This window comes from Rhineura floridana, chromosome 3 (assembly GCF_030035675.1).
Source record: "Rhineura floridana isolate rRhiFlo1 chromosome 3, rRhiFlo1.hap2, whole genome shotgun sequence".
Taxonomy (NCBI): domain Eukaryota; kingdom Metazoa; phylum Chordata; class Lepidosauria; order Squamata; family Rhineuridae; genus Rhineura; species Rhineura floridana.
Genome location: NC_084482.1, coordinates 133,520,353 through 133,537,402, shown reverse-complemented (window position 1 = coordinate 133,537,402; position 17,050 = coordinate 133,520,353). Strand labels below are relative to the sequence as shown.

General features: G+C 42.0%; 1 protein-coding gene across 1 annotated transcript in view; it reads right to left on the bottom strand.

Moving 5' to 3' along the window:
* The window catches only part of STAB1 (stabilin 1), a 158,887-nt gene extending 141,936 nt beyond the window's left edge, over positions 1–16,951 (bottom strand). The window contains exons 1-5 of the mRNA XM_061617982.1: positions 16,660–16,951; positions 11,064–11,200; positions 7,424–7,539; positions 6,763–6,848; positions 2,903–2,972 (exon numbers count right to left, since the gene is read on the bottom strand). Coding sequence (XP_061473966.1) covers positions 2,903–2,972; positions 6,763–6,848; positions 7,424–7,539; positions 11,064–11,200; positions 16,660–16,740 — 490 coding nt within the window. The 5' untranslated portion in view covers positions 16,741–16,951. The remainder of the gene's footprint in view (positions 1–2,902; positions 2,973–6,762; positions 6,849–7,423; positions 7,540–11,063; positions 11,201–16,659) is intronic.
* Between the last annotated feature and the right edge of the window lie 99 nt (positions 16,952–17,050).

The following is a 17,050-nucleotide window of genomic DNA, read 5'->3' as shown; positions in this document are numbered from 1 at the left end:
GGTTTTTCCTGGTTATGGGACTGAATTGGCCTTGGTCGCCCTAATGGATGACCTTTATCAGAAGGACAGGGGGAGTGCAACCCTGTTATTCTTACTTGATCTCTCAGCAGCTTTTGATACCATTGATCATGGTATCTTTCTGGGCCACCTTGGTGAGATGGGTATTGGAGGCACTGTTTTGCAGTGGTTCCGATCCTATCTCCAGGGTCGCTCTCAGAGAATAGCATTGGGTGATTGTCCTTTGGCCCCCTGGCAGTTGTGCTGTGGGATGCCGCAGGGTACCATCTTGTCCCCCATGCTGTTTAACATCTATATGAAGCCCTTGGGAGCAGCCATCAAGAGATTTGGAGCAAGGTGTCAGCAGTATGCTGACGATACCCAGCTCTGTTTCTCTGTAACATCTGAATTGGGAGAGACCATGCAAGCACTTGACCGCTGCCTGGACTCGGTGGTGGGCTGAATGAGGGCCAATAAATTGAGAATGAATCCTAGCAAGACGGAGATGCTGTGGGTTGCTGGTTACCGAGTTCGGATAATTGGTCAGTTGCCTGCTTTGGATAGAGTCGTACTCCCTCTGAAAGAGTAGGTCCATAGTCTGGGGTGCTCCTGGAACCATCTTTGTCACTAGAGGCCCAGGTGACCTTCGTGGCTAGGAGTGCCTTTTACCAGCTTCGGCATGTAAGACAGCTGTGGCTGTTTCTGGACTGGGATAGCCTGACCACTGTTATCCACGCACTGGTAACCTCCAGGTTGGATTACTGGGGCTGCCCTTGAGGTTGGTCTGGAAGCTGCAGCTGGTGCAAAATGTGGCAGCGAGACTGTTCACTGGGGCAGGGTATTGCCAACATGTCACCCCGCTCCTGAAAGAATTGCACTGCAGGGGCATCACGACCGGGGTGTGGAGGGTGCAGACCACACCCGGGTGACACCCTGAGGGGGGTGACACCCAGAGCCACCCCGCCCCACGCTGTTGGCTGGCAAAGGAGCCGAGAAGTGCTCCGGGTCGGCACAGCCAACTCCTCCTCAGAGGCGGGCGGGCAAGACCGACAGCAGGCGCCCGCTCGCTAGCGGTGAAGCCGGGACGGGCCTTCCACCACCAGCCTGGAGCGTGTGGTGAGTGCATGTGCACATGCGCACACACAAAACCAGCCACCCCTATCCAAGCACGTGGGAGGGCGCGCACCGGAGGTCCGCACCCCCCCGCACTCCCGCTAGTGATGCTGCTGTTGCACTGGCTGGCCATTTGCTACCGGGCCAAGTTCAAGGTTGTAGTTTTGGTGTACAAAGCCCTATACAGCTCGGGACCAGGGTACCTGAAAGACTGTCTTATCCCTTATATACCCAGCTGATCACTGCGTTCTGCAGGCGAGGGCCTCCTGCAGATACCATCTTATCAGGAGGTCCGTTCCACACAACATATGAAATGGACCTTTAGTGTGGCAGCACCTACCCTGTGGAATTTCCTCCCCTTAAATATTAGACAGGCATCATCTTTGTTATCTTTTGAAGACTTTCCTCTTTCAACAAGCCTTTTAAGTTGAGACCTATCCCAGTCTGCGTCTCTGTTGGAATTGCTTTTTATTATGTTTTTTAAAAAACAATACTTTTAACCCTTTTTAAAAGGTGTTTTAAAAGCTTAAAAAAATGTTTTTTAAGTTGTTTTGTTTTGGTGTGTTTTAAGGTCTGTTTTTATGATGTTTTGATGTGTTTTTAGCGCTTGTTTGCCGCCCTGGCCTCCTGCTGGGAGGACGGGTGGGATATAAATCAAATAATAAATAAATAAATAAACAAGTATGGACAAGAGCTACCACTGTGAACACTACATAAGAGCTGCACCAGAACCTTTTGGGGTAGTGCTGATGAAATAATCAACAAGCTTTCAAGTTAGCCAAAGTGCTCTCAGACAAAATAAAAATAAGTTGGATCCAGATTCTAGACTTGACACGAGTGGAACTCTGTTAATTGGATGCTACCATGGGGAGGGGGTGAGAAGGAAGAGGATGGATTTTCACTGATTTCCCCCTTCCACTTGCAGCCCTGCATGCCCCCTGAAAATCTGCTCCAGAAGGTTTGGGGGGGTGTCTCTTCAGAACAGTGTGGGAGATGGTGTTCAGGGCTGCAGGAGGAAGGGGAGTCAGTGCAAACAGTATCTCCCTCATTCTCCAGAAGGAGCCCTCTGCTGGATCCTCCACACACCCCCTCCACACATGGCAAGAAACCATCTGCTCATCTGATGTGATCCACGGCTGATTATTCTCAGCTGTATCAAAAATAAGTTTACCACCTTAACCACTTGGGATCATTTATTTATTAAATAAGAACACTTATATCCTGCCTTTCCATTTTCAAATAAATGTCCCAAGGTGGCTTAATTTTTTTTAAGAAAAACAACCCACAACAGTTCTAGAAAGCAAAACGAAACACACACGTATCGACCACCACCACCACCACCACCACCTAGTCAACAATATAAAAAACAGAAGCAGTAATTCCTTGAACAATACATGCGGCAACCCACCCAAGAACAAAAATTATGGTGATGTAATATCGTCTGGGAGAGTGAGGGGTAGGGAGTTCCAAAGCAGTTATATATAATAGCTTTTGTACATAGTACAAATAGCTTAAAAATATATTTGAGTCCCATCCAGAGCATAACCAGGCAATCTGACACAGAGATCCATGGTGCAGGAAAAGGAGGGATTTCCACACCCACTCAGTTGGGGGAGAAGGGATACAAAGCATCTTAGCACCTTTAGATGGTCCTACCAAAATATATTGAAATCATTTCCTGCCCACATGGATCTCCTCAGCCTACTCCAGCTGTTCTCCTACAACTGAGAATTGGCACTTGTTACTGTTAAATAATTTAACTTCAGTAAGAATTGTTGGTCGAGAGGCTTACCAGATTGACAATCAGGGCCAAAATGAGTTTCATCCCGGCAGTCTTGGCATGCATAGCCACCATACCTCTCCTAAATGAATTTAAAAGAGCACCTTTTTACAATGGTACTTCCTTTACCCTTACATTGCAACCAGACTTGCTTGTCGTCCAAATGGGATGAGGAAAAAGCCACCTTGGGTTGACAACATAAAAAATGAATGGCATATTCTATCCACACAGGTTGTCAATCACCTGCTTGAACACTTAGAGTTGCCCAAACTGTGGCATATAGTTTGTTTTCTTTAGAAGAATGTGCTATTATTAGTAGGCTTGTCTTGTGTTTGACAGACAATCAGAGCCAGCCATACTGTTAGGAATGAGGCAATTGCCTGAGATGGCAGACATGGGGAGGTGGCAATTTGGGGCTCCCCAGGGGTCTCTGCTGGCCCGGCTGCTGCCTGGTGAGACATTCCACCTCCTATTTCCCTGCCTCACTCTAGGAAGAACCAGGGGGGTCATTCCTCAGGGCAAAGCATTCTGGATGGTGTGGGCATCAGAACTTTCCCCCTAATTTTAGGCACCAGTTTTAGCTACCATAGTCTCAGAGCCACCCTGCTTAGAATGCTTCACTCTATGGAAACCCCCTTGGCCCTTCCTAGAGCAAGGTAGGAAGGGAGGGGCATGGAGGCAGAGGGCCTCACTATCACTGGTAAGCAGCAACAAAAGAAAGAAAAAAGTTTGTAGGGGAGGGGCAGCTACTGCCACTATGGAGAGGAGGAGTTGGGGGGCAGCAGTAGCAGCAACAATTTAAGTGGTGCAACCAGAGATGATGGATCCAACTCACGGAAATTCAAATCACCAAGAGAACAGACTGATGTAAATCATTAATTTAAATCAAGCTTTCCACTTTTATGTTAAATATTACTTAAACCAAAAGTCCATAAATATTATTGCTTGATATAAAATATGCAGATTTGAAACTAAGCAGTCTTTACTGTATGCAAGTCTTTAACTTTATACATAATTCCTTGAATATGTCCATATTTTCAGCATTTTAGAAAATAGTATATGATATTTTACTTATTTAATAGACTATTATATCTTTAATACATGATTTGTGCTGCATTTGCTACACAAATTTATTATTTAAATTTATTATTTATAAAAATATTTGCATACCACAATTTCATAAAAAATATCAAAGTGGTTTACAACAATTATATTGATTTGAAAACATGCCAAGACACTGATCAAGATCCATCTGCTTAACGCATACAGTAAAACTTTAAAGTTAAAGGGCTATAAATTACTGGGCAGAACTTGTATTTTCCATGCAAATGCAACAAGAACCATATTCATTGGTTGATAAGATATGATATGTCACATGGTATTCATAATAGGAGAACTGAACACTTTGCATAGAAAGGGAAAAGGCATAAAGAAGAAATACAAGAACACCCAAGTGAGCTCAGTGGATTGCCCCAATGGGATATAATTCAGAGCCAGCGGGGGCTGGATCCCAATGCTTGTGATGACTTCCCAGTCTCTGGTCCATATGTATCAAGCCATAATAATAAATATAGTACATCCATTCTGCCATGTTAATAATAGTTGGCCTCACTTCCCCCATGGCTTCCTTCACATTTTTAAAAAACAGAACCCTTACACTCAGTGTGGTTGAACCAGGGTCATGTGTTGGATAGAAAACCATGGATTTAGTCTTAAGAGATTGAAGGCTTTGCTTTAAAAGGTTTGTGTTAAATTCAGCTTTCATTTGACCCTAAGATTTTTTTAAACAAAAACTGTTAAAAAACTTTTTCTAAAACAATTAAAATTAATTTTTTTTGTTTTAAAAATATCAACTCATCTACCCAGAGGTTATTTTTTTTATGAATGGGCTAGTGTCTCCAAAGCTCTGCCATCCTCTTTGAACCAGCTACCTATTCACTGGCTTGGTTTTTATCCTCTTTGTTGTCTTTATAATGTTGAAGGCTGACTTGAGCAACAATGGAAAGGCAGGATGAAAATATTTTCAAAAATAAATAAAATAAATACAGGATGTGCATGAGAGAGAGAGGGAAAAGGGCAAATCTTGTCTATGAAACTTAACATTTCTCCTGTAGCAAGCAGAAACAGATACAAGGAAGTACATTTTTTTTTGTTCCCATACAAATAAGGAATGATTCATATGATCCATTTCAGGATTGTTTTCAAATTTCACATATCAGATTGAGGCACACAATTCATCAAGGCCTTCCTGGAAAGTTTTGTTCACAGTATGCCTGATCAGACAAGAAGTTTGCCACAGAGAAAATTCAAACCATGCTGGAGAAGCCAGTATGGTTTGAAGGGAAGGCCAATTTGTAGCCATTCCTTTTTGGGCTGCAAACACACGTGTACATTTATTAAATTAATGCACAATGTGTGTTAGAGTATGAAGATTAAGTGGGAATACTTTTCAAATACTGTACCATAAAGATGGGGGCAAATTATTTTCATTGAGAAAAGGACAAATGGCAATTAGTTTCATTAGCAGTATCTATGCTGGGTGACGTTTCCTAACTGTCAGAGTGCATATATAATGCAATAACCTGAGAACTTGTGGAATGGAATCACTGTTTTTGAAGCAAGTTTTAAAAGAGACTAGTGCATATGTCAGGGGGTTGTTTAATTCTAGTCAACGTTGTCACTCTTCAGTGGTTGGAAACAAGACACCTCTGGTTATCTGCTCCAATTCTAAAGACTTATGGCAAACTGAAATGAAACACAGTTATCATAACCAGAGTAGTCTGCATCGCCAATATAGCCCAGAGTGTATAAAAGAGAAGCAGATCGTTCCTCAAATTTGTGCTCACAAATGTCATAATATATGCATGAAAATGTGATACATAGTCTGTAGATCAGGGGTGGGGTACCTGTGACCCTCCAGATGTTGTTAGACTCCACCTTCCATCAGTCCCATCCAACATGGCAATGGTAATGGCTGACTAGAATTGTAGCCCAGCAACATCTGGAGGCCAACAAGTTCCCCATCCTTGCTGTAGATGTATTAATGTAAGATGGAGAAAGAAAGATGTTAGTGTTGCATGAACGTGTCTTTTTAAAAAGGGGGGATGTGAGCAAAGAGGGATGCACACACACACATTTTGAATCTGTGATGTTCCCTTCTTTGCAGTTTCCTCTTAAAAACCAAAACCCTTCTGCTCTATAAAGCTCTTCCCTCTGCATAGGAAACTCCCACTATATTTGACATTTTTCCTCAATAGTATGTAACAATCTATCAGAGCTTGTTAGACACATTTTGAGCTCCTTTGTAGTACTCTTTTAAGCCTGCTAAAAACAAAGTGACCATGTGAAGAAGGCCCTACCAGTGAAGAGAGCCATATTTAGTATACAGACATTGCCTCAGCTAAAAGCAAAGTTTTCTTTAGCTGAATGACAGGAAGGAAACCTAGGCGGGCTGGGACAAATTTTCAGAAAGAGACAATGCGGAACTACTAAGCTCTGTGGTGATTATATGGAGCTTAGACTCGGCTGAGCCATTCTTTTCAAGGGGACCAGCTATGTTGATGTGAAATAAACACCAAAACACCGAACAGGAAAGCCTGGCAAATTTAAGGAGGCCCTTGGTTCCCCAAAACTTGCATTTTGCCGCTGCACTTTTTTATCAAAATGTCCCTTAACTGCCCCATCTGAAGCCCTCGCCTATTGGCCTTTGCAGAAGAGGGAAGTCTTTGTTGTTACCCTAGCATTGTTCCTTTCCAATGTTTCTGCAAAATCAACAATGCACAATCTTTTCCAGAAGACCTCCTTCCTTGATTTTTCCTGACTGGATTTACAGCCATATCCCAAGAAAATATACAATCACTATTGCTAATTACCTCACAGATGCAAGTTCCATTCTGTGTGATGCCTGCTAAACAGGTTCCGTGGTGACTGCATACGTTTCCAGATCCACCAGGGCATTCTGGCACACAAACAAACAAAGCCCCAAGACAAGTCACAGACAAGCTTAGATGAATAAAATCAATTCTGGCTTATCTCATCATTCTCTCATTTATTATATTTACTATGGCCCATTCCACTTCTGTTAAAGCAACTAACTTTAAATCAATGGCATTGCATGCTTTGCTTATTCAGACTATATGGATCAAGTTTTTCCTAGTGAACAGGAATTATGGGGAAGGCCTACCTTTGGGTTTCAGGCCGTCTAGGGGAGTGGGCAGCTGTTCTTAAATCTGTTTCTGGAGAGAGTGGGAAAGTAAGAAGCACAAGGAAGATGGAGTCTGAAGTGCAGCTGGCCCTGCTTTCCCAATCAGGCAGGGAAGAAGACGTGACTGGCTCCCAGTTTTTATACCAGGTTGGACCAATCCAGAGTTTTTACACTACCGGTCAATCACAGGTACATTCCTATACTTTTCTGTGTTTGAAGAGGGCTGCAAGATTTCAGGGCATACGGTGCCAGGTGCCTCCTCAACCATGGTTTAAGCCCCAGCATCCCTGGACTGTTTGGAATCTAATGCGCTTAATTTAAAGCCTTACCATAGCAATCAGAACCCCAGAAACCAGGACAGCAGCGTTTCTCTTCAATTTCCTGTTTACACATTTGAGTACAACCTGAGAATGAAAGGGTATTCTCGCCTAGCTTTAGTGTGTACCTGAAAGATTAAATTAAAAAAATCATATCCAGATAAGTGAACATAAGTAGTAGCAACCTACTCCAAATATTTGCTCCGTAGGAAGGCTGAAAACAGAGCATTGATGGTGTTCTCTTGTACCTGCTGAGAAAATTCCATGGAATTCATAGCTCCCCAAAAGCTGTGAAGGGGTCCACTGGAGTTTGTATGACAAGGGATGTATGACAAGCACATTTCCTCCCCTCCAAAAAGTCCTGGGAACTGTTGTTTGTTAAGAGCGCACCATTCTTGCAGGGAGGAAATGTGCTTTAAATGTGCTTTAAAGGTACGGTGTGTACATGTGTGGTCACAGCCCTTGTCAGTACAAAGGTATGATGCGTACACAGCCATGTTGATTGAAGCCCTCAAGGTTCTAAAGTGCTTGAGTATTCCAGGAACAACGTTAAGACTACTGTTTTCAATACTGCACACCTTACGTTATTGGAAATCTGATATACTAATTGGAGGAGTATAAGATTTGTACTTGCATCCATGATTAAACAAACTCCAGCTATATTAAAATAGGTTGGTGGTATTATCCAGATCTGACCTGCTGACACATGCCACATTGGTCTACTGATCCAACACAGCATTAATGAAATGAAAAATCATTCGTGTGAAACTAGTCAAATCTTCGGCTGCAGCACTTAGTGTGTACGTTTCCCTGTCATAGTTTCAGACTATGTTATTAAAAAGTAGCTTTAAAAAATGCAAAAAGGAAGAATTTTGTCAGGCATGGCTTTTTCCATTACTGAGTGGCCCCAACTGAACGTTCACTTCCTTCAAAGCAACTCTCAAAAGATAAAGAGCCTTCTCAAGTTCTGACTTAGGCAACTTGGGTGAAATCTACGTGTGCATGATTATTTATCCCAGTTTATAGCATGCCCCATCCTGAAGGCTCCGGGCAGGTAACAAATTTAAAATGATAGCCTTTCTATTTAAAAAGAATAAAATTAAATCTAATTAAACTACTCTATTGCAGCATATGAGAGTGTACATACATGTGCCCCCTCCCCCAATCCAGTCACCCAGCCAGGTTAAGATAAGGGGCAAACTAGTCATGATGGTAAACACAACTTTGCACTTAACATGGATTTATAAAAAGACAACAAGCAGCTTCTGGGTAGTGGCTGATAATCATTACGGTTGCAGCAGGTGGGAGGCTAACCTTTCCCTCCTGTGGTCCTGATGAAAATTATTCTTTTGAAGTTGCTTTTTGCATTTGAGGAGAAAATCATCCATTGATACAAATGAAAACAGGATGAGACTATATATTTGAGCAATATGCTCAAGCAGATAACATCCCACTTGGACTACTGCAGAGTGTTGCGTGTGGGGCTGCCTTTGAAGATTGTTCAGAAAACACAGTTAGAAGGCCTGTCTTAAAACAGTTGCAGTAGCTTCCAGTTCACTTCAAAAAACAATTCAAAGTACTTGGTATAAGCCATTAAAGTAACTTGTTTGGGACCCAGGTAACTTCTCCCACATCAAACTGCCTGGGTATTATGACCTTCCTTCTCTGGGTTCCCCTCCTCTTAAAAGTGAGGCATCCAATGATTGGAAAACAGGGCCTTTTCAGTGGTAGCACTCTAGCTCTAGAAAACGTTTTCCCATGGAGGGGTGTGTGCCTGGCACCAAGTCTATTCTCTTTTTGGCACCAGATTAAACTCTTTTCCTATATCTATGCCTTTTAAAGTCTTGGTTTTTAATGGCCTCTGCTTGATAACTAATCTCACTGCTTTTATTGTGTTACTGAGTTGCTTGCGGGGGGTGTCACTGGAAGAGCAAGATAAAGATGTTTAAATTAAAAATGAGTGAGTGAATAAAAGTATGATGTGCAAGTCATGTGCAGAGGGAGAGGTTGATTACTGCAAGGACTCCTGGGAGATGCAGTGCATCTCTGTGTAAAGGACGTTATATACTGATGTCTCTCTGTGTATGTGCACACATATGTGAGCACATAGACAAAGAGCATCAAGATCCCTGTCAGTACAGATCAGACTACCCTGAGATGGGGTTAAAGGCCATTATTTTGCCCTCAGCTCAGCTCCACTCCCAAGTGCTTCCCTGTAGGCATCAACAGCAGCAGCCTTACAGCGGTGCACACTATTAATCAGGAGATCCAACCAGGGCCCATGCACACCATGCCAAATTCTGGCCTACACATCAGCCTTCATTGGATCCCTCAATTGGTTCAGCTGCAACTGAGTGGAACAGGGAGTGAAGCATAATCACATTTCCCCCCTTTCTCTTCTTAGGGGAAGGTGGGGGGAATTGTCCTTTGGATCACTCATTTTCCTTCTTTCATAGTGGCTACTATCTGCCCTATTTCCTATTTTGCCTTCTTTGCCTAGCTGAATGCCAACAGTGTCTGCCTTGAATTGGTAGCTATGATTTTACTTGGTTCCATAAACTGGGGAGTTTAGAACTAAAATACATAAGTAGTGGGGCTGGAAGGACTTAGGTGGCAAATAGTATATTTGCTTTGTCAATGCTATTTGTAATCATCTTGTTAATGTTACTAGTTCATATTTTATTGTTAGTTCATTTCATCATTATTCATTGATTATTTTATGCAAATATATCTAATGCTTTAAGTTACTTTTAGGCTACAAATATGTATAGTACATAGCTTTAAGTTTCTTTTTGAGTTCCCTTAAGTTGCTGTACTTTCAAATATTATCTTTGTTTTATCAGTTCTCATTTCTAGAATACTATTAAGCTTTGTATATCAATAAATTGGTGTATTCATTTCAGTTTACAAGACTGAGTCTGTGAGTTTCTCACTGGTCTGTGGTTATGCTTCACTCACTGTTCCACAGGGTTGCAGCTGAGCAAATTGAACCAGGATTGAAGGATCCAATGAAGGCTGATGCATAGGCCAGAATTTGGCGTGGTGTGCATGAGGCCCTGATAGGATCGCCTGATTAACACACTCAGAAACACCATTGGAGTGGGCACTGAAATTGTTTCCTCGGCCTGGGGAATCCAGCCACTCAAAGACAAGTCTCCCTCCTATCTGTATAAAGCCTCATCCTGTGTTCTGTTCCTTTGTCATACTAGAGTGCGACAAAATATTGAGGACTGGCTTTTACATGTATAGTTAGCAGAAAAAGCTTCAGGAGGAGAACATAAGAATACGAGAAGAACCTGCTGGATCAAGCCAGCAGCCTGTCTAGTCCAACTTCCTGTTTTCCCAGTGGCCAACCAGATGCCCATGGGAAGCCTGCAAAGAGCACTCACCCCTCTTGCAGTTTCCAGCTACTGGTATTTGGAAGCATACCACCTCTGACTATGGAGACAGAGCATAGCCATCATGGCTAGTATCCACTGATAGCCTTATCCCCCATGAATTTCCGCTGCAGAGAGCAGGGTGGCCTTATTATTCACACGCAGGTGCTTTCATCAGCTTGCAATGCTATAATGACTTATCTGGGAGTAAGTCTCATTGAACGTGCAATGGTTCAACATTTCACCTTGAAAGAATGAAAAGACACAAGTCTTACCTGCAGGTTTTCTGCCCTTCCCCTCCAAGCATTTTTGACCACCCTCTTGGGCATAACAATCTGGCAGCCAAAGCACAGGAAGTACAAAGCATATCATGGGTATACGTAAACTTCTGGTCACATCGCATATACTTTAACTGGAAAACAGGAAAAAAATCCACTATTATTCTGAAGGACCTAACAGGACACCTTGATAAAATAGGTAACCATTAGACCTATTTTTCAAGTGCTATCTTTCTCATTTCTTGTTCTCCATCCACAGGAAAAGTCAAATGATGGACATGTGGGATCAATGCTGATAGATCTCTATATCATCAGTGCTAATGAACCACTTATGCAGACACAATCTTCTGGTAAACTTTCCTTAGGACACATGCACGCAAACAAAAGCAGCCAGACAGATGCCAGCACACTTACCAATCCCTGCAACACCTCTCTTGAAACATGTTGTGGTACAGCACAGAGACCATTTTGTCTTCACACTATGCAGTTTATATAGCGACTTCCTTGTCAGTGTGATCAGGCAATGGTCATTATACCTTGATCCTGAAAGCATTACAAGTCCACTGCAGATAGCAGGGTGAGCCCATTATCCACAGGCAGGTGCTTTCATCAACCTGCAATGCTGTGATCACTTGTCTGGGAATAAGTCCCATTGAACTCGGTGGGGCTTACTTCAGAGTAGGCATGTATAGGTTTGCATTGTCAAATAGCTATACCGCAGCTGGGGATGCTAACTGCATGTTGTTCAAAAGCAGATGTGAGAGTCCCAAAAAACATTTTGAGTTGGGGGTATTTAGAGTAGAGAAGCCTGTTGAGAATGGGGTGGTGGTATTTACCTTTTCCCCTTCCTGTTGTTCTTCAGTTTGAATTATACACCCATGAAGTGGCATTTAAAATGCAGGTTAGCTCTTGCATAAAAGGGTTAAGCACTCCCCCCCCAGCTGCTTCTCTATTCCAAATCCCCCAACTCCTGTAGCTGATTTTCCTTGAAGAAAAAATGCACTGGGGCCCTTGTATACTGTACATTTTTGCCCATATATTCATGAGGACTCTCCTTCTTAACCAAATGACGAATGTAACTGTGCTAAGGAATGTCACCAGTATATCATAAGAACCATCTTACTTGTTAGGATCAAGCAGTTCAGTATTATACAGCCACGAGAGTAGCTGTATACTATAGCCAGTGTGGGTTTTTCACATTCCGCAATGTTAAATTGAAAATACCCCCATGCCATTCTGATGCTTCCCATAAGCTTATTTCACAACAAAACCTTACCAAACTTACAGTCCTGAACTCAGAAACGTTTGCTTAACAACCCTCTCAATTATCTTGGCAATACACAAAACAGTCAGAGAGAATAGAGAGTTCAAATTCTAAAAAGAGAGGAAAAAAACCCAGAGCCCTTTTGGACTTTTTTCTCTGAGAGTTCTCATAATCTCTTGAAATTCATTAAAAATCAACCATGTTTACAGAGTAACTGGAATCCTGTTACTGACCTTGCCCCATACTCTGACCTTCATCTGCTGTTTAAAAGTTTAAAAAATGCCTGGCTGACTTTTAATTAATTTAAGAAATTTTGCATTGAACTGGAATGATAGTGTCGGGCATGCTCAGTAAGAATCAACTGCAGTGTTCTAAAAGCCAGACTCGCAGTTGCTTGGCTTGCCTAATCAGGGGGCTACACCCACACGAGACTTTGATTTCATGTGAGACAGTCATGGCTTCCCCCAAAGAATCCTGGGAAGCGTAGTTTGTGAAGGGTGCTGAGAGGAGACTCCTATTCTACTGAGATAGCTTCAGCGGCCAGACTAGTTTAACAGTCAGCCACTCTGACTGAAGGTCTGTGAGGGGAACAGGGTGTCTCCTAGCAACTCTCAGCACCCTTCACTAACTACACTTCCCAGGATTCTTTGAGAGAAACCATGACTGTTCAAAGTGAAATAAAGGCCTGGTGTGGATGTGGCCAGGGACAGCTTTGGTTTAAATTTGGGTGGGAGGCTACATGTGCCAGCTGTAGAATAAAATGGTGGGGAAAACACTGAAAAGCAATGCTACTGTTCACAGTGTTTTCCTTTTGGAAAGGAAAGGAGCTTCCCTTCTGCCCAGTGCCCTCATCCAATCTCCTTCCCCCCCTTGCGGGTCAGTGTTGGAGTACAACCTGGGAGACCAGGGTTCGAATCCCCACACAGCCATGAAGCTCACTGGGTGACCTTGGGCCAGTCACTGCCTCTCAGCCTCAGAGGAAGGCAATGGTAAAACCACCTCTGAATACCGTTTACCATGAAAACCCTATTCATAGGGTCACCATAAGTCAGGATCGATTTGAAGGCAGTCCATTTCCATTTTCAAACATGATTACACAGAAATAAATCCATTGAACTCAAAGAGTATGCAAATGATCAAACCCACCCTCCCTTCTCCTCCTACCCCCTCCCTTTTGCCCCTCCCCTCCCCCTCCCTCTGCCCCTCCCTCCCCCTCTCCTTCCAATTCCCTCCTTTCCATTCCCCTTCCTCATCCCCATGGTCAGTTTTAACTATTTTAAGCATGATTGCACAGGAGTAAATACCATTGAACCCTTCCGCATCCCCATGGTCAGTTTTAACTATTTTAAGCATGATTGCACAGGAGTAAATACCATTGAACTCAATAAGCATGCAAATGATGACCTGCCTTTCCCCTCTTTCCTCTCCTCTCCCTTCCTCTTCCCCTCCCCACTTCCTTCTTCCTCCTCCCCTGCCCAGTCCAGCCCTCCCTGCCTCCCCCCCATCAGTTTCACCTATCCTAAGCATGATTGCAGGGGAGTAAATCCCACTGAACTCAATAAGCATGCAAATGATCAATCTATTCTCAGCAAACTTGCACAGGATCCCATTTCTTACCTCCCAGCTTAAAAAGCAGAGAAAGTCACTCATACCTGCCATCTCCAAAGATGAATTATATTTTTGTATGTTTGTTGGTGTTCTTCTTACTTTCCTTCTTTCCTGTGTTATTGTTTCTACAGAGATCTAATCTAGAAAATTTTATTTCCCTCATTATTCATCTTAGAAATCTGTGTTAAATTTATTTTTATTAATTTCAAAGCCTTTTTATTGGTCAGTGTCATATGATGGTTAAGACAGCCTTTAGCGTTTCAAATTGGAGGTTATGTTCTACTTCTATTTTGGGTGCATTAACAGTTGAATCTGAAACTGCAGTTTGATGTAAAATCAGACTGATTACAATATGTTGCTACTTCAGCAATGACTCTAGCTGTGGGGAAAAAGAGGATGCATGTTTTCAGCCTGCTATGGTTAAACCACTTTATTTAAGGCAAGATGGGCATAGTCAATTAAAAACATAGAGCACACCTAGAATTTTGCTAGAATATATTTCACCTCCCACTGTTTTATCTTGTGCAAATTGAGACACTCCTGATGTCCACTGGAGACTATTTTGCAGAATAGTCAGTGCCATTATTCCACAATTATTTTTGGAGGTTTTTTTCATGTAAATTTTGCAAAGTGTTGCTGTACTTCACATATTCACAGAAATAGAAACAAAAGAAAATGATTTCCTATAGGAAACTTCACTAAAATTGCAAAGTAAATCAGACATACTTCAAGTGACCAGCTGAACTACATCAACTTGCTTCCTCCCTGCTAAAACAAGTTCAGCACAGCACGTCTTCTTTCTATTACTTGGACTGATTGCAGGTGTTGCCACCACTCTTCCAAGCTACACAGCAAGTGGATTGGACTGTGCAAGACCAACCCAAATTGTGTTTGCATTTTGACAAATTTGTTCCCTTGGTGCATTCACTGTAACTGCCCAATTTCCCTGCTTTTTAAAGTTGGATAGAAATATCTGTGGCTATAGGTACGTTCTTAAACCGCAACGTTTTTTGCCTATTAGTGAATTTTTCCTAGTTCAGCATTCTGTTTCTGACAGCAGCCAGCCAGATTATTATATCTCACTTTTTTTGAACAAGTGTAAAGTCCAGGCAAATCTTCAGATTCCATTTCTTGTGTGCAATATAATGCAGTTACATGCATTCATTCCAGTGAAATCAAAGGAACTATGCATGCATAATGAATATATGCAGATCAGTACTGGAGACCAAATTGTTTCTGATTTCAGTAATCCACTCCGTGTCATTGATTCATAACTTCAGGCGACAGACAGAGCAGAATAGCTCACTTCCAGGTGCCATTTTTCACAATATTGGCCGAGTCAATTACACACCTATCTATCCTCATAAATTTCTTTAAACCCATTGTTTTATTGTTATTGACAAAATCCCACAGATTTGAATCCATGTTAATGTATATGGGGAAAAGGCTTCTTCTCATTCCCTGAAAACAGTTGGCATTTTCTTCTCTCTTTATTTGCCAATCTGTAGCACAGCAGCTTTAGTTCTAGAGATGCTTATTGAGAATATTTGTTCAGGGAGATAGAAGGGAGGGAATTATTGATTTGTTATATTTATCAGCCGCTTCATGCATGGACCTTCTTTTTTGAAATTTGATGAGCGCAGATTTCTTTTAAGTTACATTTATTGTTATAAAATAAGTTTTTAGATATGTGTGATATTAAAAAAGAAAATGAAATTTACAGGTTTTCCATTCCACAATGGAGAGACTAAACTGTTTTGTATGCATACATGCATACAAAAGCTAGGCCTTGATTATTTTCCCTACATACAGAAAAGAGCCAGTCATTAAATATTCCCATGCTTCTTGCTATTTTGTATATAATCAATTTCATTTTGTTTCCACTATGAACGCGAAGACAAGTATCTTTTTATATATGCTTCTCTGTATGTGTTCCTAAGTTAGATCTAGAGTGTCCCTCCAATGAATTAGAATGTCTTTGTGGAAGGAACTCTGATTTAGAAGCTCCTGCTAGAGGATGGGGGGGGGGAAGGAAAGGCTATTTCTGCCAATTCCCCTTTCCCCCTGAATACCCCTGGGCAATCCATCTCCCATACTGTTCTGGAGAGACCCCCAATGTTGTGGAGCAGCTGTTCAGGAGACTGCAGGAGGGAAGGTTTAGCAAAAATGACCTTCTTCCCCCGTCCATCTCTGGGAGCATCCATTGGGGTGAACTCTATTCATGGTTAGTCTGGATCCAACCCTAATTATCTACCTGTCTTACACCCACAAGACACTCAAGCAGTTGACATCAACTTAAAAGAAATCTTTATCATATTCTAATCAATTACATCTTCAGAAGAATACATGCAAATTTTATATCGTTTGAATGAAAGCATACTGTTTTTGGATAAGTACGAGTGCTGCAGCATGTTCCATATCAGAGGAAAAGCCTCCTCTGTGACAGTACCTGCTCTTTCTGACTATTATAAATACAAATTAAAAATTGTTACCATATTATAAGTGCCCAGTTAATGTTTAACACTGAATTACTGCAGCCATAAAGCTTGATTACAGAGGTGATTTGGTTTTTAAAAAATTAATAACACGCTGCAGCAATATAACCAGCATACTCTTGTTGATTTAACATTCAGGCTGATCCTATGTAAGTATGCTTTCCCCAGTGAGTCCAACGTCGCTTGTCATTGCAGCTTGTAACACTCAAGAGGGATGCAAACTTACCTGCTGGTTTTTCCCTTCAGTTGCAGAAGTCAAGCATGTTGCACAGAAGAAAAAGAGTAAGCCAGAAGCTTTCATAATCATGCCTTGACTGAAGAGACCTCAGTGCTTAAAGAGAGATGTGGAGGATGAAGTTTCTGCAAGATAACACCGCCTACTAAGAATCAGATCCAAGAAAACCAGAAGTTAAAAGTAAACAGAAAAAAAGCATTTACATGCTGTGAGTCTCTTATTCCAAAGTATACAAAAGCAGCATTACTTTGACTAAGCATGGATTGTCAGTCAGCAGATATTTTAAAGGGAACAAGCAGAGGTACAAAAATGTCCCGGGGGGGGGGGAGGTTTGCTCAAAACAGAAACATCTACGGATTTCCTCTCACATATCAATTCAAAA